Here is a 27,997-nt window from a genome sequence, read left to right on the forward strand (position 1 = left end):
CTTACCCCTCTCCCTCCCTCCATCTTCCATTTACTTTCTCTACACAATAGAAAGCTAAGCTGGGAAAGATAGGACAAATCCCTTCTCATTTGGCAGGGAGGAGCAAGAGTGGCAGAATGGAGAGGTGTAGAGAGAGAGACAGAGAGATGGAGGGGGGAGAGAGGGGGGGAGAGATAAAGTGAGGAGGGAGAGTGAGGGGGGATGCACAGAAGGTCTCCCCTTTTCCATTCTCATCCTTCTCACACTCTGCCCTCTCTCTGTCCTTTTTTCTCTCTCTCTCTCTCTCTCTCTCTCTCTCTCTCTCTCTCTCTCTCTCTCTCTCTCTGTCTCTCTGTCATTTTCTCCTCTCTCTCTCTCTCTCTCTCTCTCTCTGTCTCTCTCTCTCTCCCTCTCTCTCTCTGTCTCTCTCTCTCTCTCTATCTCTCTCTCTCTGTCTCAACCCTCTCTCTCTCTCTGTCTCAACCCTCTCTCTCTCTCTGTCTCTCTCTGCAGCCAATGAGATCTTTTCCTTCAGTAAACACATCCTCAAACTTCCCTGTGACATCATCGTTTCTACAGAAACAGCGAGGATGCCTGTGGCAGTGCACACACACACACACACACACACACACACATGCTCAAACACACACAGCCATTCACACACACACGCACACACACACACACACCCACACACACACAGACACAGATGCTCACATACACACAAATGTATGCAGATGCACATTAACACACACACACAGCCGCACACGCAGATGCAGAACCCACAGGATACATACAGACACCCACCCCAGAATCACACAGAGAGACACACACACACACAGGAACAGAATCACACAGGAGACACACACACACACACACAGGAACAGAATCACACAGGAGACACACACACACACACAGGAACAGAATCACACAGGACACACACACACACAGGAACAGAATCACACAGGAGACACACACACACACACACAGGAACAGAATCACACAGGAGACACACACACACACACAGGAACAGAATCACACAGGAGACACACACACACACACAGGAACAGAATCACACAGGACACACACACACACACACACACACACACACACACACACACAGGAACAGAATCACACAGGAGATACAGTGAGTGCCTGTGGCAGCGTCCCCACTAACCTGCAGTGGCACAGCCTCCGAAGAACAACCAGAGACTGCACAGTACGGCTGCATCTCAATACTCCCTAAACCTGCTTCTCCTTTCCTTGCTTCCTTCTCTCGTTACCTTCCTTTCCTGCTCTTTTACCTCCACTAAGAGTTAATAAAGGATTGAGTAGGGGGGGGGTTATTGGTACACACAACCGTCAACACACTGTGTGTGTGTGTGTGTGTGTGTGTGTGTGTGTGTGTGTGTGTGTGTGTGTGTGTGTGTGTGTGTGTGTGTGTGTGTGTGTGTGTGTGTGTGTGTGTGTGTGTGTGTGTGTGTGATCATCTGGAAATATCAAAGACACAGACACACACACACACACACACACACACACACACACATGTGAAGACGAAGACGAAGAATGTCATCTAGAAGACTGTCATACTTCCATAGGGGGCTGCAAGACTGGTGTGTGTGTGAGTGTGTGCAACATCAAAATGGAGGAGGAGGAGGATAATAAATGAGGAGGAGGAGGATAATATATGAGGAGGATAATAAATGAGGAGGAGGAGGATAATAAATGAGGAGGATAATAAATGAGGAGGAGGATAATAAATGAGGAGGATAATAAATGAGGAGGAGGATAATAAATGAGGAGGATAATAAATGAGGAGGATAATAAATGAGGAGGAGGATAATAAATGAGGAGGATAATAAATGAGGAGGATAATAAATGAGGAGGATAATAAATGAGGAGGATAATAAATGAGGAGGATAATAAATGAGGAGGATAATAAATGAGGAGGATAATAAATGAGGAGGAGGATAATAAATGAGGAGGATAATAAATGAGGAGGATAATAAATGAGGAGGATAATAAATGAGGAGGATAATAAATGAGGAGGAGGATAATAAAGGAGGAGGATAATAAATGAGGAGGATAATAAATGAGGAGGATAATAAATGAGGAGGATAATAAATGAGGAGGAGGATAATAAATGAGGAGGATAATAAATGAGGAGGAGGATAATAAATGAGGAGGATAATAAATGAGGAGGATAATAAATGAGGAGGATAATAAAGGAGGAGGAGGATAATAAATGAGGAGGATAATAAATGAGGAGGATAATAAATGAGGAGGATAATAAAGGAGGAGGAGGATAATAAATGAGGAGGAGGATAATAAATGAGGAGGGAGGAGGATAATAAATGAGGAGGATAATAAATGAAGAGGAGGATAATAAATGAGGAGGATAATAAATGGGGAGGATAATAAATGAGGAGGAGGATAATAAATGAAGAGGAGGATAATAAATGAGGAGGAGGATAATAAATGAGGAGGAGGAGGATAATAAATGAGGAGGATAATAATAAATGAGGAGGAGGAGGATAATAAATGAGGAGGATAATAAATGAGGAGGATAATAAATGAGGAGGAGGATAATAAATGAGGAGGAGGATAATAAATGAGGAGGAGGAGGATAATAAATGAGGAGGATAATAAGTGAGGAGGATAATAAATGAGGAGGATAATAAATGAGGAGGATAATAAATGAGGAGGATAATAAGTGAGGAGGAGGATAATAAATGAGGAGGAGGAGGATAATAAATGAGGAGGATAATAAATGAGGAGGATAATAAATGAGGAGGATAATAAATTAGGAGGATAATAAATGAGGAGGATAATAAATGAGGAGGATAATAAGTGAGGAGGATAATAAATGAGGAGGAGGATAATAAATGAGGAGGAGGATAATAAATGAGGAGGATAATAAATGAGGAGGATAATAAATGAGGAGGATAATAAATGAGGAGGAGGATAATAAATGAGGAGGATAATAAATGAGGAGGAGGATAATAAATGAGGAGGATAATAAATGAGGAGGATAATAAATGAGGAGGATAATAAATGAGGAGGAGGATAATAAATGAGGAGGAGGATAATAAATGAGGAGGAGGATAATAAATGAGGAGGATAATAAGTGAGGAGGAGGATAATAAATGAGGAGGATAATAAATGAGGAGGAGGATAATAAATGAGGAGGATAATAAATGAGGAGGATAATAAATGAGGAGGATAATAAATGAGGAGGATAATAAATGAGGAGGAGGATAATAAATGAGGAGGATAATAAATGAGGAGGATAATAAATGAGGAGGATAATAAATGAGGAGGATAATAAATGAGGAGGATAATAAATGAGGAGGATAATAAATGAGGAGGATAATAAATGAGGAGGATAATAAATGAGGAGGATAATAAATGAGGAGGATAATAAATGAGGAGGAGGATAATAAATGAGGAGGATAATAAATGAGGAGGATAATAAATGAGGAGGAGGATAATAAATGAGGAGGATAATAAATGAGGAGGATAATAAATGAGGAGGAGGAGGAGGATAATAAATGAGGAGGATAATAAATGAGAGGAGGAGGATAATAAATGAGGAGGATAATAAATGAGGAGGATAATAAATGAGGAGGAGGATAATAAATGAGGAGGAGGATAATAAATGAGGAGGATAATAAATGAGGAGGATAATAAATGAGGAGGATAATAAATGAGGAGGATAATAAATGAGGAGGATAATAAATGAGGAGGATAATAAATGAGGAGGAGGAGGATAATAAATGAGGAGGATAATAAATGAGGAGGATAATAAATGAGGAGGATAATAAATGAGGAGGATAATAAATGAGGAGGATAATAAATGAGGAGGATAATAAATGAGGAGGATAATAAATGAGGAGGAGGATAATAAATGAGGAGGATAATAAATGAGGAGGATAATAAATGAGGAGGATAATAAATGAGGAGGAGGATAATAAATGAGGAGGAGGATAATAAATGAGGAGGATAATAAATGAGGAGGATAATAAATGAGGAGGATAATAAGTGAGGAGGAGGAGGATAATAAATGAGGAGGATAATAAATGAGGAGGAGGATAATAAATGAGGAGGATAATAAATGAGGAGGATAATAAATGAGGAGGATAATAAATGAGGAGGAGGATAATAAATGAGGAGGAGGATAATAAATGAGGAGGAGGATAATAAATGAGGAGGATAATAAATGAGGAGGAGGATAATAAATGAGGAGGATAATAAATGAGGAGGATAATAATGAGGAGGAGGATAATAAATGAGGAGGAGGATAATAAATGAGGAGGAGGATAATAAATGAGGAGGATAATAAATGAGGAGGATAATAAATGAGGAGGAGGATAATAAATGAGGAGGATAATAAATGAGGAGGAGGATAATAAATGAGGAGGATAATAAATGAGGAGGAGGATAATAAATGAGGAGGATAATAAATGAGGAGGATAATAAATGAGGAGGATAATAAGTGAGGAGGAGGATAATAAATGAGGAGGAGGATAATAAATGAGGAGGATAATAAATGAGGAGGATAATAAATGAGGAGGAGGATAATAAATGAGGAGGATAATAAATGAGGAGGATAATAAATGAGGAGGAGGATAATAAATGAGGAGGATAATAAATGAGGAGGATAATAAATGAGGAGGAGGATAATAAATGAGGAGGATAATAAATGAGGAGGAGGAGGATAATAAATGAGGAGGATAATAAATGAGGAGGATAATAAATGAGGAGGATAATAAATGAGGAGGAGGAGGATAATAAATGAGGAGGATAATAAATGAGGAGGAGGATAATAAATGAGGAGGATAATAAATGAGGAGGATAATAAATGAGGAGGATAATAAATGAGGAGGATAATAAATGAGGAGGAGGATAATAAATGAGGAGGAGGATAATAAATGAGGAGGATAATAAATGAGGAGGATAATAAATGAGAGGAGGATAATAAATGAGGAGGATAATAAATGAGGAGGATAATAAATGAGGAGGAGGATAATAAATGAGGGGGAGGATAATAAATGAGGAGGAGGATAATAAATGAGGAGGATAATAAATGAGGAGGATAATAAATGAGGAGGATAATAAATGAGGAGGATAATAAATGAGGAGGAGGATAATAAATGAGGAGGATAATAAATGAGGAGGAGGATAATAAATGAGGAGGATAATAAATGAGGAGGATAATAAATGAGGAGGATAATAAATGAGGAGGAGGAGGATAATAAATGAGGAGGATAATAAATGAGGAGGAGGATAATAAATGAGGAGGATAATAAATGAGGAGGATAATAAATGAGGAGGATAATAAATGAGGAGGATAATAAATGAGGAGGATAATAAATGAGGAGGAGGATAATAAATGAGGAGGATAATAAATGAGGAGGAGGATAATAAATGAGGAGGATAATAAATGAGGAGGAGGATAATAAATGAGGAGGATAATAAATGAGGAGGATAATAAATGAGGAGGAGGATAATAAATGAGGAGGATAATAAATGAGGAGGAGGATAATAAATGAGGAGGATAATAAATGAGGAGGATAATAAATGAGGAGGAGGATAATAAATGAGGAGGATAATAAATGAGGAGGATAATAAATGAGGAGGAGGATAATAAATGAGGAGGATAATAAATGAGGAGGATAATAAATGAGGAGGAGGATAATAAATGAGGAGGATAATAAATGAGGAGGATAATAAATGAGGAGGATAATAAATGAGGAGGAGGATAATAAATGAGGAGGATAATAAATGAGGAGGAGGAGGATAATAAATGAGGAGGATAATAAATGAGGAGGATAATAATGAGGAGGAGGATAAATGAGGAGGATAATAAATGAGGAGGAGGATAATAAATGAGGAGGATAATAAATGAGGAGGACAATAAATGAGAAGGATAATAAATGAGGAGGATAATAAATGAGGAGGAGGATAAATGAGGAGGATAATATATGAGGAGGATAATAAATGAGGAGGAGGATAAATGAGGAGGATAATAAAAGAGGAGGATAATAAGTGAGGAGGAGGATAATAAATGAGGAGGATAATAAATGGGGAGGATAAATGAGGAGGAGGATAATAAAAGAGGAGGATAATAAGTGAGGAGGAGGATAATAAATGAGGAGGATAATAAATGAGGAGGATAATAAATGAAGAGGAGGATAAATGAGGAGGAGAATAAATGAGGAGGATAATAAATGAGGAGGATAATAAATGAGGAGGAGGATAATAAATGAGGAGGAGGATAATAAATGAGGATGAGGATAATAAATGAGGAGGATAATAAGTGAGGAGGATAATAAATGAGGAGGAGGATAATAAATGAGGAGGATAATAAATGAGGAGGAGGTTAATAAATTAGGAGGATAATAAATGAGGAGGAGGATAATAAATGAGGAGGATAATAAATGAGGAGGAGAATAAATGAGGATGAGGAGGATAATAAATGAGGATGAGGAGGATAATAAATGAGGAGGAGGATAATAAATGAGGAGGAGGATAATAAATGAGGAGGAGGATAATAAATGAGGAGCAGGATAATAAATGAGGATGAGGAGGATAATAAATGAGGATGAGGAGGATAATAAATGAGGAGGAGGATAATATATGGGGAGGATAATAAATGAGGATGAGGAGGATAATAAATGAGGAGGAGGATAATAAATGAGGAGGATAATAAATGAGGAGGAGGATAATAAATGAGGAGGAGGATAATAAATGAGGAGGATAATAAATGAGGAGGAGGATAATAAATGAGGAGGATAATAAATGGGGAGGAGGATAATAAATGAAGAGGAGGATAATAAATGAAGAGGAGGATAAATGAGGATGATAATAAATGAGGAGGATAATAAATGAGGAGGATAATAAATGAGGAGGATAATAAATTAGGATGAGGATAATAAATGAGGATAATAAATGAGGAGGAGGATAATAAATGAGGAGGAGGATAATAAATGAGGAGGAGGATAATAAATGAGGAGGAGGATAATAAATGAGAGGAGGATAATAAATGAGGAGGATAATAAATTAGGAGGATAATAAATTAGGATGAGGATAATAAATGAGGATAATAAATGAGGAGGAGCAGGATAATAAATGAGGAGGAGGATAATAAATGAGGAGGAGGATAATAAATGAGGAGGATAATAAATGAGGAGGAGGAGGATAATAAATGAGGAGGATAATAAATGAGGAGGATAATAAATGAGGAGGATAATAAATGAGGAGGATAATAAATGAGGAGGATAATAAATGAGGAGGATAATAAATGAGGAGGAGGAGGATAATAAATGAGGAGGATAATAAATGAGGAGGAGGATAATAAATGAGGAGGATAATAAATGAGGAGGAGCAGGATAATAAATGAGGATGATGAGGATAATAAATGAGGAGGAGGAGGATAATAAATGAGGATCAGGATAATAAATGAGGATCAGGATAATAACTTCTCTCCTCAGCAAGCATCATTCGAAGGTTATAATAGGCCCATTGTAAGACATGTGGGCTTGCTGCGCAGGTGTTTTACTGTAGATATGCCCACCTGATAGAGATAATTCCACAAGACAAAATAATAGATGTTATATCAAAGGATAAGGCTCATTTTGAACATTTATCATAAATGGTTTTAGAGCGCCATCTACTGGTGAATTTTGATGTTGTTTTTAAATGTCATATAAGGACTGCAAAATGAGTAGTTTCTTCCTTCCTTCTACAATCGCCACGATTATATTTAGTTATATGTTCAAGACATTCTTGTGTTGAGTTAATTGGCAAAATCAAGCGCTCTTGTGCTACACAAAATCTACCCAAATGTCTCATACTACCGGGCCAAAATGATACAGCACAACATTTTCTCAGTAGCTTGGGACCTAAATTCTTCTCAGTGGTAAAATAGATATTGTCACACTTTTTTTGTTTATTTTTATTTTTATTAACAAAAAATCAATTCAGAGAGTACATGAAGGAACACAAGTATATATATATATATATAGTATATACAATGGACAATCGATCTAGGGGCGGGGCTATGGGCGGGTCTCGGGGCGGGGCTAGGGGCGGGGCTAGGGGGTACAATATCACGTTCCAATTACACAAGGATCTTAAGGGACATGCATACACTTACAATTCTAACAGCTTTTTTTTGTTAGTAGAGTATTTAACTGCCTTAAAATACAGTTCTATTTCTTTTTGTAAGGTAAGAAAATGTGTGTTTGTTTTTTTTTTGTAAATTTACATTTTGTGTATATGAAATTTGGCCAAAAGAATAATGAAATTAATTATATAAAAATGTTTCAGCTTATTTCTATTGTATGTAAAGAATCCAAAACAGTACATCTCTCCACAATAGTGTAAAATCTTCATAAATGTGTTCAATTATAAATCCACTGATGTCTTGGCACAGTTTTCTTTACATGAATACAATCCCCCCCAAAAAGATGCAAAACTGTTTCTGGGTGGTCATTACAAAAGGAGCAATTTGAGTTGATGTTTTCCTTAAACTTCTTCATATTGTGGTTGGCAGGACAATATTTATGAATAATTTTAAAGGAAACTTCCTTAATTTTGTTAACAGGTAGGTATGTGTGTGGCAACATTCAAACTTTTTTCCCCAACAGATATTATCAATAAATCCATTCCAATAAAGCATGACATAAGGTATAGATACAACATCCTGCTGAAACAAGGATCGTATCGCTCTGTTGTTGATTGGACCAAAAGAGAAACAAATCTTTCCTACTGATGAGTCAACAGGGTCAACAGAAGGTAGGCTCTGAGGGTCACCTTCCTGAATAACAGAGCAACACCTGAGGGGAATGGCATCTAAAACAATTTGTAAAAATCTTTATTTAGGACCGTGCCCCAGGACTACCTGACATGATGACTTTGCTGTCCCCGGTCCACCTGACTGTGCTACTGCTCCAGTTTCAACTGTTCTGCCTTATTATTATTCGACCATGCTGGTCATTTATGAACATTTGAACATCTTGGTCATGTTCTGTTATAATCTCCACCCGGCACAGCCAGAAGAGGACTGGCCACCCCACATAGCCTGGTTCCTCTCTAGGTTTCTTCCTAGGTTTTGGCCTTTCTAGGGAGTTTTTCCTAGCCACCGTGCTTCTACACCTGCATTACTTGCTGTTTGGGGTTTTAGGCTGGGTTTCTGTACAGCACTTTGAGATATCAGCTGATGTACGAAGGGCTATATAAATAAATGTGATTTGATTTGATTTGATTTATAACTGAGTAAAAGACACCCTCTGCATTTACCCGTTGGTGTGTATTGTCACACACCCTTTTGTCCATTTGAGGAAACGTGTTGGAGTGCGTCATCAGTCGACTGCGCAGGACGCAAAAGCGACTGATGTTCTTGAACGTGACCGTTCCTCCCCCCCCCTGCGCATGCGCAGAAAGGCCGCCGAGCCAAAATGACAGCTCTCTCCTCTAGTCTCTGTGGGAAGTCGACACAGCCGGTTGATTTCTGGACACTTCAAAATGAGGAAGGAATACAACATTATTCAGATATTTGCATGGAATGTAATGACTATATACATATAGTTTATGAAATATTAATGTTTTTTTTTGTTGTATCCGGGTCATGCCTTCACGTAATTTGAGTTGACAGGCTCTGTTTATAGGTAGCTTGTTAGTTTTTTTTGTTTGGTTTGTCTGTAAGCTATCAGAGAGCTAACTGTTAGCTTCTACGAGGAGGCCAGACTTGTCTTTTATTTTCTGTCATAATTCACATGAACTAGTTAGCTACCCCTCTTACACGGGGAATAAATTAGCTATTTTACATACCGTCGTGTTTGCTGCTGTTTTTTTTGTTGTTTATTTTCAAACTCTTGATTCTCTCTTTAAGTTGATCGCATTTGTTTTGGGGTTTTTTTGGACAGTAAAGGACGCAAGTAACGTTTTTTTTTGTTTTACTGTTTACTAAGTCTTTAGTTTCCTACCTTTTGGCTCTCGGACACTTTTTGTTGATCTTTTATTTTATGTATTTTGAAGTATCTGGTCAAATAGCTGTTTTTTCCCCCCAACATGTTTCTGATAGGCGGTGTGTTGCTTTGAGTTTCTACGGTACAAAGTCATAATTTCAGTCCATTTGACTCACAATCAGCATGTTGTTTTGTTTTGTTCTTCCCCTTTCCGACGCGTTTAGATATTAACATTTAGTTGCATTTAAAAACTCAGCCACTTCCATTTGAACTTTTGCTCTTGTCATTTTGGACAGCTTGTTGTAAATCTGAGTTTCCTCTACATTTGATCAGTTTAGTGTCCTGAGGACATCGAGTGTCCCCGTTTTTTTTCCGTGTCCACCATGTCTTGTGTCCATTATAAATTCTCCTCGAAACTCAACTACGACACGGTGACTTTCGATGGCCTGAACATCACTCTGGCCGACCTGAAAAGACAGATTATGGGTCGAGAGAGACTCAAAGCTGTCGACTGCGGCCTACAAATCACCAACGCACAAACTAAAGAAGGTAAGAAAAGTAGTTTTATCATCTGTGGGTTTTTATTTTTTAATTTTTTTAAAGGGATGACATTTTTATTTATCTTAACTAAGTTAAATCACTTGGGATGTCAAAGCTGCCGACAGCTGTTGCTACCTAGTTATTAGCTAAGAACAAATGTGTCCAGTGATGGAAAGCAACCCCCTAAAATCAGACATTTTAAAAACTTCTATGAAATGTATAATGTGATGTTATTGAGTTCTTCGTGTTGAATATTTTTTGTCTTTCCGTATCACCTAATATAGTCCTGATCTACCATCACTTTATCAGACAAAACACACGTGTTGTGTTTGACTGTCCCGTTGCTGCTAACTGCTAACTAGCTACTTACTGCTTCAACCTCGGATGACAGCTAGGTCCTTCTGTAGCTCAGTTGGTAGAGCATGGCGCTTGTAACGCCAGGGTAGTGGGTTCGATCCCCGGGACCACCCATACGTAGAATGTATGCACACATGACTGTAAGTCGCTTTGGATAAAAGCGTCTGCTAAATGGCATATATTATTTATATATTATTATTATAGGTAGATTTTTATTTTTAAACTTAGCTAACTAGCTACTTTCTAACTAACCAGGTTACTGCTTCAACCTCGGATGACAGCTAGGAGGTAGATTTTTATTTTTAAACTTAGCTAACTAGTGAGTTGGTTGACGAGCTATAGCTCAAGTGCAGGGGCTTTCCGTGCCGTTTGCTGATGCTGAACCCCCATCGGGAAGCAGCACATAACGGGGCCTGGACGGAAATCTAACGTTAAATAAGGTGAGCTAGTGTCAACCACAGGGATCAATAAACTAGTGTCAACCACAGGGATCAATAAACTAGTGTCAACCACAGGGATCAATAAACTAGTGTCAACCACAGGGATCAATAAACTAGTGTCAACCACAGGGATCAATAAACTAGTGTCAACCACAGGGATCAATAAACTAGTGTCAACCACAGGGATCAATAAACTAGTGTCAACCACAGGGATCAATAAACTAGTGTCAACCACAGGGATCAATAAACTAGTGTCAACCACAGGGATCAATAAACTAGTGTCAACCACAGGGATCAATAAACTAGTGTCAACCACAGGGATCAATAAACTAGTGTCAACCACAGGGATCAATAAACTAGTGTCAACCACAGGGATCAATAAACTAGTGTCAACCACAGGGATCAATAAACTAGTGTCAACCACAGGGATCAATAAACTAGTGTCAACCACAGGGATCAATAAACTAGTGTCAACCACAGGGATCAATAAACTAGTGTCAACCACAGGGATCAATAAACTAGTGTCAACCACAGGGATCAATAAACTAGTGTCAACCACAGGGATCAATAAACAGTGTCAACCAAGGATCAATAAACTAGTGTCAACCACAGGGATCAATAAACTAGTGTCAACCACAAGGATCAATAAACTAGTGTCAACCACAAGGATCAATAAACTAGTGTCAACCACAGGGATCAATAAACTAGTGTCAACCACAGGGATCAATAAACTAGTGTCAACACAGGGATCAATAAACTAGTGTCAACCACAGGGATCAATAAACTAGTGTCAACCACAGGGATCAATAAACTAGTGTCAACCACAGGGATCAATAAACTAGTGTCAACCACAGGGATCAATAAACTAGTGTCAACCACAGGATCAATAAACTAGTGTCAACCACAGGGATCAATAAACTAGTGTCAACCACAGGGATCAACCACAGGGATCAATAAACTAGTGTCAACCACAGGGATCAATAAACTAGTGTCAACCACAGGGATCAATAAACTAGTGTCAACCACAGGGATCAATAAACTAGTGTCAACCACAGGGATCAATAAACTAGTGTCAACCACAGGGATCAATAAACTAGTGTCAACCACAGGGATCAATAAACTAGTGTCAACCACAGGAATCAATAAACTAGTGTCAACCACAGGGATCAATAAACTAGTGTCAACCACAGGGATCAATAAACTAGTGTCAACCACAGGGATCAATAAACTAGTGTCAACCACAGGGATCAATAAATAGTGTCACCACAGGGATAAACTAGTGTCAACCACAGGGATCAATAAACTAGTGTCAACCACAGGGATCAATAAACTAGTGTCAACCACAGGGATCAATAAACTAGTGTCAACCACAGGGATCAATAAAACAACCACAGGGATCAATAAACTAGTGTCAACCACAGGGATCAATAAACTAGTGTCAACCACAGGGATCAATAAACTAGTGTCAACCACAGGGATCAATAAAGTGTCAACCAATAAACTAGTGTCAACCACAGGGATCAATAAACTAGTGTCAACCACAGGATCAATAAACTAGTGTCAACCACAAGGATCAATAAACTAGTGTCAACCACAGGGATCAATAAACTAGTGTCAACCACAGGGATCAATAAAGTGTCACAGGGATCAATAAACTAGTGTCAACCACAGGGATCAATAAACTAGTGTCAACCACAGGGATCAATAAACTAGTGTCAACCACAGGGATCAATAAATAGTGTCAACCACAGGGATCAATAAACTAGTGTCAACCACAGGGATCAATAAACTAGTGTCAACCACAGGGATCAATAAACTAGTGTCAACCACAGGGATCAATAAACCAATAAACTAGTGTCAACCACAGGGATCAATAAACTAGTGTCAACCACAGGGATCAATAAACTAGTGTCAACCACAGGGATCAATAAACTAGTGTCAACCACAGGGATCAATAAACTAGTGTCAACCACAGGGATCAATAAACTAGTGTCAACCACAGGGATCAATAAACTAGTGTCAACCACAGGGATCAATAAACTAGTGTCAACCACAGGGATCAATAAACTAGTGTCAACCACAGGGATCAATAAAAGTGTCAACCACAAGGATCAATAAACTAGTGTCAACCACAGGGATCAATAAACTAGTGTCAACCACAGGGATCAATAAACTAGTGTCAACCACAGGGATCAATAAACTAGTGTCAACCACAGGGATCAATAAACTAGTGTCAACCACAGGGATCAATAAACTAGTGTCAACCACAGGGATCAATAAACTAGTGTCAACCACAGGGATCAATAAACTAGTGTCAACCACAGGGATCAATAAACTAGTGTCAACCACAGGGATCAATAAACTAGTGTCAACCACAGGGATCAATAAACTAGTGTCAACCACAGGGATCAATAAACTAGTGTCAACCACAGGGATCAATAAACTAGTGTCAACCACAGGGATCAATAAACTAGTGTCAACCACAGGGATCAATAAACTAGTGTCAACCACAGGGATCAATAAACTAGTGTCAACCACAGGGATCAATAAACTAGTGTCAACCACAGGGATCAATAAATAAGTGTCAACCACGGGATCAATAAACTAGTGTCAACCACGGGATCAATAAACTAGTGTCAACCACAGGGATCAATAAACTAGTGTCTACCACAGGGATCAATAAACTAGTGTCAACCACAGGGATCAATAAACTAGTGTCAACCACAGGGATCAATAAACTAGTGTCAACCACAGGGATCAATAAACTAGTGTCAACCACAGGGATCAATAAACACCAATAAACTAGTGTCAACCACAGGGATCAATAAACTAGTGTCAACCACAGGGATCAATAAACTAGTGTCAACCACAGGGATCAATAAACTAGTGTCAACCACAGGGATCAATAAACTAGTGTCAACCACAGGGATCAATAAACTAGTGTCAACCACAGGGATCAATAAACTAGTGTCAACCACAGGGATCAATAAACTAGTGTCAACCACAGGGATCAATAAACTAGTGTCAACCACAGGGATCAATAGTGTCAACACGGGATCAATAAACTAGTGTCAACCACAGGGATCAATAAACTAGTGTCAACCACAGGGATCAATAAACTAGTGTCAACCACAGGGATCAATAAACTAGTGTCAACCACAGGGATCAATAAACTAGTGTCAACCACAGGGATCAATAAACTAGTGTCAACCACAGGGATCAATAAACTAGTGTCAACCACAGGGATCAATAAGCACCAATAAACTAGTGTCAACCACAGGGATCAATAAACTAGTGTCAACCACAGGGATCAATAAACTAGTGTCAACCACAGGGATCAATAAACTAGTGTCAACCACAGGGATCAATAAGCACCAATAAACTAGTGTCAACCACAGGGATCAATAAACTAGTGTCAACCACAGGGATCAATAAACTAGTGTCAACCACAGGGATCAATAAACTAGTGTCAACCACAGGGATCAATAAACTAGTGTCAACCACAGGGATCAATAAACTAGTGTCAACCACAGGGATCAATAAACTAGTGTCAACCACAGGGATCAATAAACTAGTGTCAACCACAGGGATCAATAAACTAGTGTCAACCACAGGGATCAATAAACTAGTGTCAACCACAGGGATCAATAAGCACCAATAAACTAGTGTCAACCACAGGGATCAATAAGCACCAATAAACTAGTGTCAACCACAGGGATCAATAAACTAGTGTCAACCACAGGGATCAATAAACTAGTGTCAACCACAGGGATCAATAAACTAGTGTCAACCACAGGGATCAATAAACTAGTGTCAACCACAGGGATCAATAAACTAGTGTCAACCACAGGGATCAATAAACTAGTGTCAACCACGAGGATCAATAAACTAGTGTCAACCACAGGGATCAATAAGCACCAATAAACTAGTGTCAACCACAGGGATCAATAAACTAGTGTCAACCACAGGGATCAATAAACACCAATAAACTAGTGTCAACCACGGGGATCAATAAACTAGTGTCAACCACAGGGATCAATAAACTAGTGTCAACCACAGGAATCAATAAACTAGTGTCAACCACAGGAATCAATAAACTAGTGTCAACCACAGGGATCAATAAACTAGTGTCAACCACAGGGATCAATAAACTAGTGTCAACCACAGGGATCAATAAACTAGTGTCAACCACAGGGATCAATAAACTAGTGTCAACCACAGGGATCAATAAACTAGTGTCAACCACAGGGATCAATAAACTAGTGTCAACCACAGGGATCAATAAACTAGTGTCAACCACAGGGATCAATAAACTAGTGTCAACCACAGGATCAATAAACTAGTGTCAACCACAGGGATCAATAAACTAGTGTCAACCACAGGGATCAATAAACTAGTGTCAACCACAGGGATCAATAAACTAGTGTCAACCACAGGGATCAATAAACTAGTGTCAACCACAGGGATTAATAAACACCAATAAACTAGTGTCAACCACAGGGATCAATAAACTAGTGTCAACCACAGGGATCAATAAACTAGTGTCAACCACAGGGATCAATAAACTAGTGTCAACCACAGGGATCAATAAACTAGTGTCAACCACAGGGATCAATAAACTAGTGTCAACCACGGGATCAATAAACTAGTGTCAACCACAGGGATCAATAAACTAGTGTCAACCACAGGGATCAATAAACTAGTGTCAACCACAGGGATCAATAAGCACCAATAAACTAGTGTCAACCACAGGGATCAATAAACTAGTGTCAACCACAGGGATCAATAAACTAGTGTCAACCACAGGATCAATAAACTAGTGTCAACCACAGGGATCAATAAACTAGTGTCAACCACGGGATCAATAAACTAGTGTCAACCACAGGGATCAATAAGTGTCAACCACCAATAAACTAGTGTCAACCACAGGGATCAATAAACTAGTGTCAACCACAGGGATCAATAAACTAGTGTCAACCACAGGGATCAATAAACTAGTGTCAACCACAGGGATCAATAAACTAGTGTCAACCACAGGGATCAATAAACTAGTGTCAACCACAGGGATCAATAAACTAGTGTCAACCACAGGGATCAATAAAAGTGTCAACCACAGGGATCAATAAACTAGTGTCAACCACAGGGATCAATAAACTAGTGTCAACCACAGGGATCAATAAACTAGTGTCAACCACAGGGATCAATAAACTAGTGTCAACCACAGGGATCAATAAACTAGTGTCAACCACAGGGATCAATAAACTAGTGTCAACCACAGGGATCAATAAACTAGTGTCAACCACAGGGATCAATAAACTAGTGTCAACCACAGGGATCAATAAACTAGTGTCAACCACAGGGATCAATAAACTAGTGTCACCACGGGGATCAATAAACTAGTGTCAACCACAGGGATCAATAAACTAGTGTCAACCACAGGGATCAATAAACTAGTGTCAACCACAGGGATCAATAAACTAGTGTCAACCACAGGGACCAATAAACTAGTGTCAACCACAGGGATCAATAAACTAGTGTCAACCACAGGGATCAATAAACTAGTGTCAACCACAGGGATCAATAAACTAGTGTCAACCACAGGGATCAATAAACTAGTGTCAACCACAGGGATCAATAAACTAGTGTCAACCACAGGGATCAATAAACTAGTGTCAACCACAGGGATCAATAAACTAGTGTCAACCACAGGGATCAATAAACTAGTGTCAACCACAGGGATCAATCAATAAACTAGTGTCAACCACAGGGATCAATAAACTAGTGTCAACCACAGGGATCAATAAACTAGTGTCAACCACAGGGATCAATAAACTAGTGTCAACCACAGGGATCAATAAACTAGTGTCAACCACAGGGATCAATAAACTAGTGTCAACCACAGGGATCAATAAACTAGTGTCAACCACAGGGATCAATAAACTAGTGTCAACCACAGGGATCAATAAACTAGTGTCAACCACAGGGATCAATAAACACCAATAAACTAGTGTCAACCACAGGGATCAATAAACTAGTGTCAACCACAGGGATCAATAACTAGTGTCACACAGGGATCAATAAACTAGTGTCAACCACAGGGATCAATAAACTAGTGTCAACCACAGGGATCAATAAACTAGTGTCAACCACAGGATCAATAAACTAGTGTCAACCACAGGATCAATAAACTAGTGTCTACCACAGGGATCAATAAACTAGTGTCAACCACAGGGATCAATAAACTAGTGTCAACCACAGGGATCAATAAACTAGTGTCAACCACAGGGATCAATAAACTAGTGTCAACCACAGGGATCAATAAACTAGTGTCAACCACAGGGATCAATAAACTAGTGTCAACCACAGGGATCAATAAACTAGTGTCAACCACAGGGATCAATAAACTAGTGTCAACCACAGGGATCAATAAACTAGTGTCTACCACAGGGATCAATAAACTAGTGTCAACCACAGGGATCAATAAACTAGTGTCAACCACAGGGATCAATAAACTAGTGTCAACCACAGGGATCAATAAACTAGTGTCAACCACAGGGATCAATAAACTAGTGTCAACCACAGGGATCAATAAACTAGTGTCAACCACAGGGATCAATAAACTAGTGTCAACCACAGGGATCAATAAACTAGTGTCAACCACAGGGATCAATAAACTAGTGTCAACCACAGGGATCAATAAACTAGTGTCAACCACAGGGATCAATAAACTAGTGTCAACCACAGGGATCAATAAACTAGTGTCAACCACAGGGATCAATAAACTAGTGTCAACCACAGGGATCAATAAACTAGTGTCAACCACAGGGATCAATAAACTAGTGTCAACCACAGGGATCAATAAACTAGTGTCAACCACGGGGATCAATAAACTAGTGTCAACCACAGGGATCAATAAACTAGTGTCAACCACAGGGATCAATAAACTAGTGTCAACCACAGGGATCAATAAACTAGTGTCAACCACAGGGATCAATAAACTAGTGTCAACCACAGGGACCAATAAACTAGTGTCAACCACAGGGATCAATAAACTAGTGTCAACCACAGGGACCAATAAACTAGTGTCAACCACAGGGATCAATAAACTAGTGTCAACCACAGGGATCAATAAACTAGTGTCAACCACAGGGATCAATAAACTAGTGTCAACCACAGGGATCAATAAATAAACACCAATAAACTAGTGTCAACCACAGGGATCAATAAACTAGTGTCAACCACAGGGATCAATAAACTAGTGTCAACCACAGGGATCAATAAACTAGTGTCAACCACAGGGATCAATAAACTAGTGTCAACCACAGGGATCAATAAACTAGTGTCAACCACAGGGATCAATAAACTAGTGTCAACCACAGGGATCAATAAACTAGTGTCAACCACAGGGATCAATAAACTAGTGTCAACCACAGGGATCAATAAACTAGTGTCAACCACAGGGATCAATAAACTAGTGTCAACCACAGGGATCAATAAACTAGTGTCAACCACAGGGATCAATAAACTAGTGTCAACCACAGGGATCAATAAACTAGTGTCAACCACAGGGATCAATAAACTAGTGTCAACCACAGGGATCAATAAGCTAGTGTCAACCACAGGGATCAATAAGCTAGTGTCAACCACAGGGATCAATAAGCTAGTGTCAACCACAGGGATCAATAAGCACCAATAAACTAGTGTCAACCACAGGGATCAATAAACTGGTGTCAACCACAGGGATCAATAAACTAGTGTCAACCACAGGGATCAATAAACTAGTGTCAACCACAGGGATCAATAAACTAGTGTCAACCACAGGGATCAATAAACTAGTGTCAACCACAGGGATCAATAAACTAGTGTCAACCACAGGGATCAATAAACTAGTGTCAACCACAGGGATCAATAAACTAGTGTCAACCACAGGGATCAATAAACTAGTGTCAACCACAGGGATCAATAAACTAGTGTCAACCACAGGGATCAATAAACTAGTGTCAACCACAGGGATCAATAAACTAGTGTCAACCACAGGGATCAATAAACTAGTGTCAACCACAGGGATCAATAAACTAGTGTCAACCACAGGGATCAATAAACTAGTGTCAACCACAGGGATCAATAAACTAGTGTCAACCACAGGATCAATAAACTAGTGTCAACCATCAAGGTCAACCACAGGGATCAATAAACTAGTGTCAACCACAGGGGATCAACCACAGGGATCAATAAACTAGTGTCAACCACAGGGGTCAACCACAGGGATCAATAAACTAGTGTCAACCACAGGGATCAATAAACTAGTGTCAACCACAGGGATCAATAAACTAGTGTCAACCACAGGATCAATAAACTAGTGTCAACCACAGGGATCAATAAACTAGTGTCAACCACAGGGATCAATAAGCACCAATAAACTAGTGTCAACCACAGGGATCAATAAACTAGTGTCAACCACAGGGATCAATAAACTAGTGTCAACCACAGGGATCAATAAACTAGTGTCAACCACAGGGATCAATAAACTAGTGTCAACCACAGGGATCAATAAACTAGTGTCAACCACAGGGATCAATAAACTAGTGTCAACCACAGGGATCAATAAACTAGTGTCAACCACAGGGATCAATAAACTAGTGTCAACCACAGGGATCAATAAACTAGTGTCAACCACAGGGATCAATAAACTAGTGTCAACCACAGGGATCAATAAACTAGTGTCAACCACAGGGATCAATAAACTAGTGTCAACCACAGGGATCAATAAACTAGTGTCAACCACAGGAATCAATCAATAAACTAGTGTCAACCACAGGGATCAATAAACTAGTGTCAACCACAGGATCAATAAACAGTGTCAACCACAGGGATCAATAAACTAGTGTCAACCACAGGGATCAATAAACTAGTGTCAACCACAGGGATCAATAAACTAGTGTCAACCACAGGGATCAATAAACTAGTGTCAACCACAGGGATCAATAAACTAGTGTCAACCACAGGGATCAATAAACTAGTGTCAACCACAGGGATCAATAAACTAGTGTCAACCACAGGGATCAATAAACTAGTGTCAACCACAGGGATCAATAAACTAGTGTCAACCACAGGGATCAATAACTAGTGTCAACCACAGGATCAATAAACTAGTGTCAACCACAGGGATCAATAAACTAGTGTCAACCACAGGGATCAATAAAAGTGTCAACCACAGGGATAAACTAGTGTCAACCACAGGGATCAATAAACTAGTGTCAACCACAGGGATCAATAAACTAGTGTCAACCACAGGGATCAATAAACTAGTGTCAACCACAGGAATCAATAAACTAGTGTCAACCACAGGATCAATAAACTAGTGTCAACCACAGGGATCAATAAACTAGTGTCAACCACAGGGATCAATAAACTAGTGTCAACCACAGGGATCAATAAACTAGTGTCAACCACAGGGATCAATAAACTAGTGTCAACCACAGGATCAATAAACTAGTGTCAACCACAGGGATCAATAAACTAGTGTCAACCACAGGGATCAATAAACTAGTGTCAACCACAGGGATCAATAAACTAGTGTCAACCACAGGGATCAATAAACTAGTGTCAACCACAGGGATCAATAAACTAGTGTCAACCACAGGGATCAATAAACTAGTGTCAACCACAGGATCAATAAACTAGTGTCAACCACAGGGATCAATAAACTAGTGTCAACCAATAAACTAAACTAGTGTCAACCACAGGGATCAATAAACTAGTGTCAACCACAGGGATCAATAAACTAGTGTCAACCACAGGATCAATAAAAGTGTCAACCAATAAACTAGTGTCAACCACAGGGATCAATAAACTAGTGTCAACCACAGGGATCAATAAACTAGTGTCAACCACAGGGATCAATAAACTAGTGTCAACCACAGGGATCAATAAACTAGTGTCAACCACAGGGATCAATAAACTAGTGTCAACCACAGGGATCAATAAACTAGTGTCAACCACAGGGATCAATAAACTAGTGTCAACCACAGGGATCAATAAACTAGTGTCAACCACAGGGATCAATAAGCACCAATAAACTAGTGTCAACCACAGGGATCAATAAACTAGTGTCAACCACAGGGATCAATAAACTAGTGTCAACCAGTGTCAGGGATCAATAAACTAGTGTCAACCACAGGGATCAATAAACTAGTGTCAACCACAGGGATCAATAAACTAGTGTCAACCACAGGGATCAATAAACTAGTGTCAACCACAGGGATCAATAAACTAGTGTCAACCACAGGGATCAATAAACTAGTGTCAACCACAGGGATCAATAAACTAGTGTCAACCACAGGATCAATAAACTAGTGTCAACCACAGGAATCAATAAGGCACCAAAACTAGTGTCAACCACAGGATCAATAAACTAGTGTCAACCACAGGGGCATCAATAAACTAGTGTCAACCACAGGGATCAATAAACTAGTGTCAACCACAGGGATCAATAAACTAGTGTCAACCACAGGGATCAATAAACTAGTGTCAACCACAGGGATCAATAAACTAGTGTCAACCACAGGATCAATAAACTAGTGTCAACCACAGGGATCAATAAACTAGTGTCAACCACAGGGATCAATAAACTAGTGTCAACCACAGGGATCAATAAACTAGTGTCAACCACAGGGATCAATAAACTAGTGTCAACCACAGGGATCAATAAACTAGTGTCAACCACAGGAATCAATAAACTAGTGTCAACCACAGGGATCAATAAACTAGTGTCAACCACAGGATCAATAAAAACAATAGTGTCAACCACAGGGATCAATAAACTAGTGTCAACCACAGGATCAATAAACTAGTGTCAACCACAGGATCAATAAACTAGTGTCAACCACAGGGATCAATAAACTAGTGTCAACCACAGGGATCAATAAACTAGTGTCAACCACAGGGATCAATAAACTAGTGTCAACCACAGGGATCAATAAACTAGTGTCAACCACAGGGATCAATAAACTAGTGTCAACCACAGGGATCAATAAACTAGTGTCAACCACAGGGATCAATAAACCAATGTCAACCACAGGGATCAATAAACTAGTGTCAACCACAGGGATCAATAAGCACAATAAAGGGATCAATAAACTAGTGTCAACCACAGGGATCAATAAACTAGTGTCAACCACAGGGATCAATAAACTAGTGTCAACCACAGGGATCAATAAACTAGTGTCAACCACAGGGATCAATAAACTAGTGTCAACCACAGGATCAATAAACTAGTGTCAACCACAGGGATCAATAAACTAGTGTCAACCACAAGGATCAATAAACTAGTGTCAACCACAGGGATCAATAAACTAGTGTCAACCACAGGGATCAATAAACTAGTGTCAACCACAGGGATCAATAAACTAGTGTCAACCACAGGGATCAATAAACTAGTGTCAACCACAGGGATCAATAAGCACCAATAAACTAGTGTCAACCACAGGGATCAATAAACTAGTGTCAACCACGGGGATCAATAAACTAGTGTCAACCACAAGGATCAATAAACTAGTGTCAACCACAGGGATCAATAAACTAGTGTCAACCACGGGGATCAATAAACTAGTGTCAACCACGGGGATCAATAAACTAGTGTCAACCACAAGGATCAATGAACTAGTGTCAACCACAAGGATCAATAAAAGTGTCACCAATAAACTAGTGTCAACCACGGGGATCAATAAACTAGTGTCAACCACAGGGATCAATAAACTAGTGTCAACCACAGGGATCAATAAGCACAATAAACTAGTGTCAACCACAGGGATCAATAAACTAGTGTCAACCACAGGGATCAATAAACTAGTGTCAACCACAGGATCAATAAGTGTCACAGGGATCAATAAACTAGTGTCAACCACAGGGATCAATAAACTAGTGTCAACCACAGGGATCAATAAACTAGTGTCAACCACAGGATCAATAAACTAGTGTCAACCACAGGGATCAATAAACTAGTGTCAACCACAGGGATCAATAAACTAGTGTCAACCACAGGGATCAATAAACTAGTGTCAACCACAGGGATCAATCAACCACAGGGATCAATAAACTAGTGTCAACCACAGGGATCAATAAACTAGTGTCAACCACAGGGATCAATAAACTAGTGTCAACCACAGGGATCAATAAACTAGTGTCAACCACAGGGATCAATAAACTAGTGTCAACCACAGGGATCAATAAACTAGTGTCAACCACAGGGATCAATAAACTAGTGTCAACCACAGGGATCAATAAACTAGTGTCAACCACAGGGATCAATAAACTAGTGTCAACCACAGGGATCAATAAACTAGTGTCAACCACAGGGATCAATAAACTAGTGTCAACCACAGGGATCAATAAACTAGTGTCAACCACAGGGATCAATAAACTAGTGTCAACCACAGGGATCAATAAACTAGTGTCAACCACAGGGATCAATAAACTAGTGTCAACCACAGGGATCAATAAACTAGTGTCAACCACAGGGATCAATAAACTAGTGTCAACCACAGGGATCAATAAACTAGTGTCAACCACAGGGATCAATAAACTAGTGTCAACCACAGGGATCAATAAACTAGTGTCAACCACAGGGATCAATAAACTAGTGTCAACCACAGGGATCAATAAACTAGTGTCAACCACAGGGATCAATAAACTAGTGTCAACCACAGGGATCAATAAACTAGTGTCAACCACAGGGATCAATAAACTAGTGTCAACCACGGGGATCAATAAACTAGTGTCAACCACAGGGATCAATAAACACCAATAAGCTAGTTTCAACCACAGGGATCAATAAACTAGTGTCAACCACAGGGATCAATAAACTATGTCAACCACAGGGATCAATAAACTAGTGTCAACCACAGGGATCAATAAACTAGTGTCAACCACAGGGATCAATAAACTAGTGTCAACCACAGGGATCAATAAACTAGTGTCAACCACAGGGATCAATAAACTAGTGTCAACCACAGGGATCAATAAACTAGTGTCAACCACAGGGATCAATAAACTAGTGTCAACCACAGGGATCAATAAACTAGTGTCAACCACAGGGATCAATAAACTAGTGTCAACCACAGGGATCAATAAACTAGTGTCAACCACAGGGATCAATAAACTAGTGTCAACCACAGGGATCAATAAACTAGTGTCAACCACAGGGATCAATAAACTAGTGTCAACCACAGGGATCAATAAACTAGTGTCAACCACAGGGATCAATAAACTAGTGTCAACCACAGGATCAATAAACTAGTGTCAACCACAGGGATCAATAAACTAGTGTCAACCACAGGGATCAATAAACTAGTGTCAACCACAGGGATCAATAAACTAGTGTCAACCACAGGGATCAATAAACTAGTGTCACCAATAAACTAGTGTCTACCACAGGGATCAATAAACTAGTGTCAACCACAGGGATCAATAAACTAGTGTCAACCACAGGGATCAATAAACTAGTGTCAACCACAGGGATCAATAAACTAGTGTCAACCACAGGGATCAATAAACTAGTGTCAACCACAGGGATCAATAAACTAGTGTCAACCACAGGGATCAATAAACTAGTGTCAACCACAGGGATCAATAAACTAGTGTCAACCACAGGGATCAATAAACTAGTGTCAACCACAGGGATCAATAAACCAGTGTCAACCACAGGGATCAATAAACTAGTGTCAACCACAGGATCAAAAGCACAATGTCAACCACAGGATCAATAAACTAGTGTCAACCACAGGGATCAATAAGCACCAATAAACTAGTGTCAACCACAGGGATCAATAAACTAGTGTCAACCACAGGGATCAATAAACTAGTGTCAACCACAGGGATCAATAAACTAGTGTCAACCACAGGGATCAATAAACTAGTGTCAACCACAAGGATCAATAAACTAGTGTCAACCACAGGGATCAATAAACTAGTGTCAACCACAGGGATCAATAAACTAGTGTCAACCACAGGGATCAATAAACTAGTGTCAACCACAGGGATCAATAAACTAGTGTCAACCACAGGGATCAATAAACTAGTGTCAACCACAGGGATCAATAAACTAGTGTCAACCACAGGGATCAATAAACTAGTGTCAACCACAGGGATCAATAAACTAGTGTCAACCACAGGGATCAATAAACTAGTGTCAACCACAGGGATCAATAAACTAGTGTCAACCACAGGGATCAATAAACTAGTGTCAACCACAGGGATCAATAAACTAGTGTCAACCACAGGGGATCAATAAACTAGTGTCAACCACAGGGATCAATAAACTAGTGTCAACCACAGGGATCAATAAACTAGTGTCAACCACAGGATCAATAAACTGGTGTCAACCACAGGGATCAATAAACTAGTGTCAACCACAGGGATCAATAAACTAGTGTCAACCACAGGGATCAATAAACTAGTGTCAACCACAGGGATCAATAAACTAGTGTCAACCACGGGGATCAATAAACTAGTGTCAACCACGGGGATCAATAAACTAGTGTCAACCACAGGGATCAATAAGCACCAATAAACTAGTGTCAACCACAGGGATCAATAAACTAGTGTCAACCACAGGGATCAGTAAGCACCAATAAACTAGTGTCAACCACAGGGATCAATAAATAGTGTCACCAATAAACTAGTGTCAACCACAGGGATCAATAAACTAGTGTCAACCACAGGGATCAATAAACTAGTGTCAACCACAGGGATCAATAAGTCACAGGGATCAATAAACTAGTGTCAACCACAGGAATCAATCAATAAACTAGTGTCAACCACAGGGATCAATAAACTAGTGTCAACCACAGGGATCAATAAACTAGTGTCAACCACAGGATCAATAAACTAGTGTCAACCACAGGGATCAATAAACTAGTGTCAACCACAGGAATCAATCAATAAACTAGTGTCAACCACAGGAATCAATAAACTAGTGTCAACCACAGGGATCAATAAAAGTGTCAACCACCAATAAACTAGTGTCAACCACAGGGATCAATAAACTAGTGTCAACCACAGGGATCAATAAACTAGTGTCAACCACAGGGATCAATAAACTAGTGTCAACCACAGGATCAAGTGTCAACCAAATAAACTAGTGTCAACCACAGGGATCAATAAACTAGTGTCAACCACAGGATCAATAAACTAGTGTCAACCACAGGGATCAATAAACTAGTGTCAACCACAGGGATCAATAAACTAGTGTCAACCACAGGGATCAATAAACTAGTGTCAACCACAGGGATCAATAAACTAGTGTCAACCACAGGGATCAATAAAGTGTCACACAGGGATCAATAAACTAGTGTCAACCACAGGGATCAATAAGCACCAATAAACTAGTGTCAACCACAGGGATCAATAAACTAGTGTCAACCACAGGGATCAATAAACTAGTGTCAACCACAGGGATCAATAAACTAGTGTCAACCACAGGGATCAATAAACTAGTGTCAACCACAACCAGGATCAATAAACTAGTGTCAACAACAGGGATCAATAAGCACCAATAAACTAGTGTCAACCACAGGGATCAATAAACTAGTGTCAACCACAGGGATCAATAAACTAGTGTCAACCACAGGGATCAATAAACTAGTGTCAACCACAGGGATCAATAAACTAGTGTCAACCACAGGGATCAATAAACTAGTGTCAACCACAGGGATCAATAAACTAGTGTCAACCACAGGGATCAATAAACTAGTGTCAACCACAGGGATCAATAAACTAGTGTCAACCACAGGGATCAATAAACTAGTGTCAACCACAGGGATCAATAAACTAGTGTCAACCACAGGGATCAATAAACTAGTGTCAACCACAGGGATCAATAAACTAGTGTCAACCACAGGGATCAATAAACTAGTGTCAACCACAGGGATCAATAAACTAGTGTCAACCACAGGGATCAATAAACTAGTGTCAACCACAGGGATCAATAAACTAGTGTCAACCACAGGGATCAATAAACTAGTGTCAACCACAGGGATCAATAAACTAGTGTCAACCACAGGATCAATAAACTAGTGTCAACCACAGGGATCAATAAACTAGTGTCAACCACAGGGATCAATAAACTAGTGTCAACCACAGGGATCAATAAACTAGTGTCAACCACAGGGATCAATAAACTAGTGTCAACCACAGGGATCAATAAACTAGTGTCAACCACAGGGATCAATAAACTAGTGTCAACCACAGGGATCAATAAACTAGTGTCAACCACAGGGATCAATAAACTAGTGTCAACCACAGGGATCAATAAGCACCAATAAACTAGTGTCAACCACAGGGATCAATAAACTAGTGTCAACCACAGGGATCAATAAACTAGTGTCAACCACAGGGATCAATAAACTAGTGTCAACCACAGGGATCAATAAACTAGTGTCAACCACAGGGATCAATAAACTAGTGTCAACCACAGGGATCAATAAACTAGTGTCAACCACAGGGATCAATAAACTAGTGTCAACCACAGGGATCAATAAGCACCAATAAGCTAGTTTCAACCACAGGGATCAATAAGCACCAATAAACTAGTGTCAACCACAGTGATCAATAAGCATCAATAAACTAGTGTCAACCACAGGGATCAATAAACTAGTGTCAACCAGGGACACTAGTGGGATCAATAAACTAGTGTCAACCACAGGGATCAATAAA

General features: G+C 39.5%; 1 protein-coding gene across 1 annotated transcript in view; it reads left to right on the forward strand.

Moving 5' to 3' along the window:
• The first annotated feature begins 9,422 nt into the window (after positions 1 to 9,422).
• Positions 9,423 to 27,997, forward strand: part of LOC127927634 (E3 ubiquitin-protein ligase RBBP6-like) — a 124,599-nt gene continuing 106,024 nt past the window's right edge. Inside the window, exon 1 of the mRNA XM_052514252.1 lies at positions 9,423 to 10,496. Coding sequence (XP_052370212.1) covers positions 10,331 to 10,496 — 166 coding nt within the window. The 5' untranslated portion in view covers positions 9,423 to 10,330. The remainder of the gene's footprint in view (positions 10,497 to 27,997) is intronic.

This window comes from Oncorhynchus keta, unplaced genomic scaffold, assembly GCF_023373465.1.
Source record: "Oncorhynchus keta strain PuntledgeMale-10-30-2019 unplaced genomic scaffold, Oket_V2 Un_scaffold_16189_pilon_pilon, whole genome shotgun sequence".
Classification (NCBI taxonomy): Eukaryota; Metazoa; Chordata; class Actinopteri; order Salmoniformes; family Salmonidae; genus Oncorhynchus; species Oncorhynchus keta.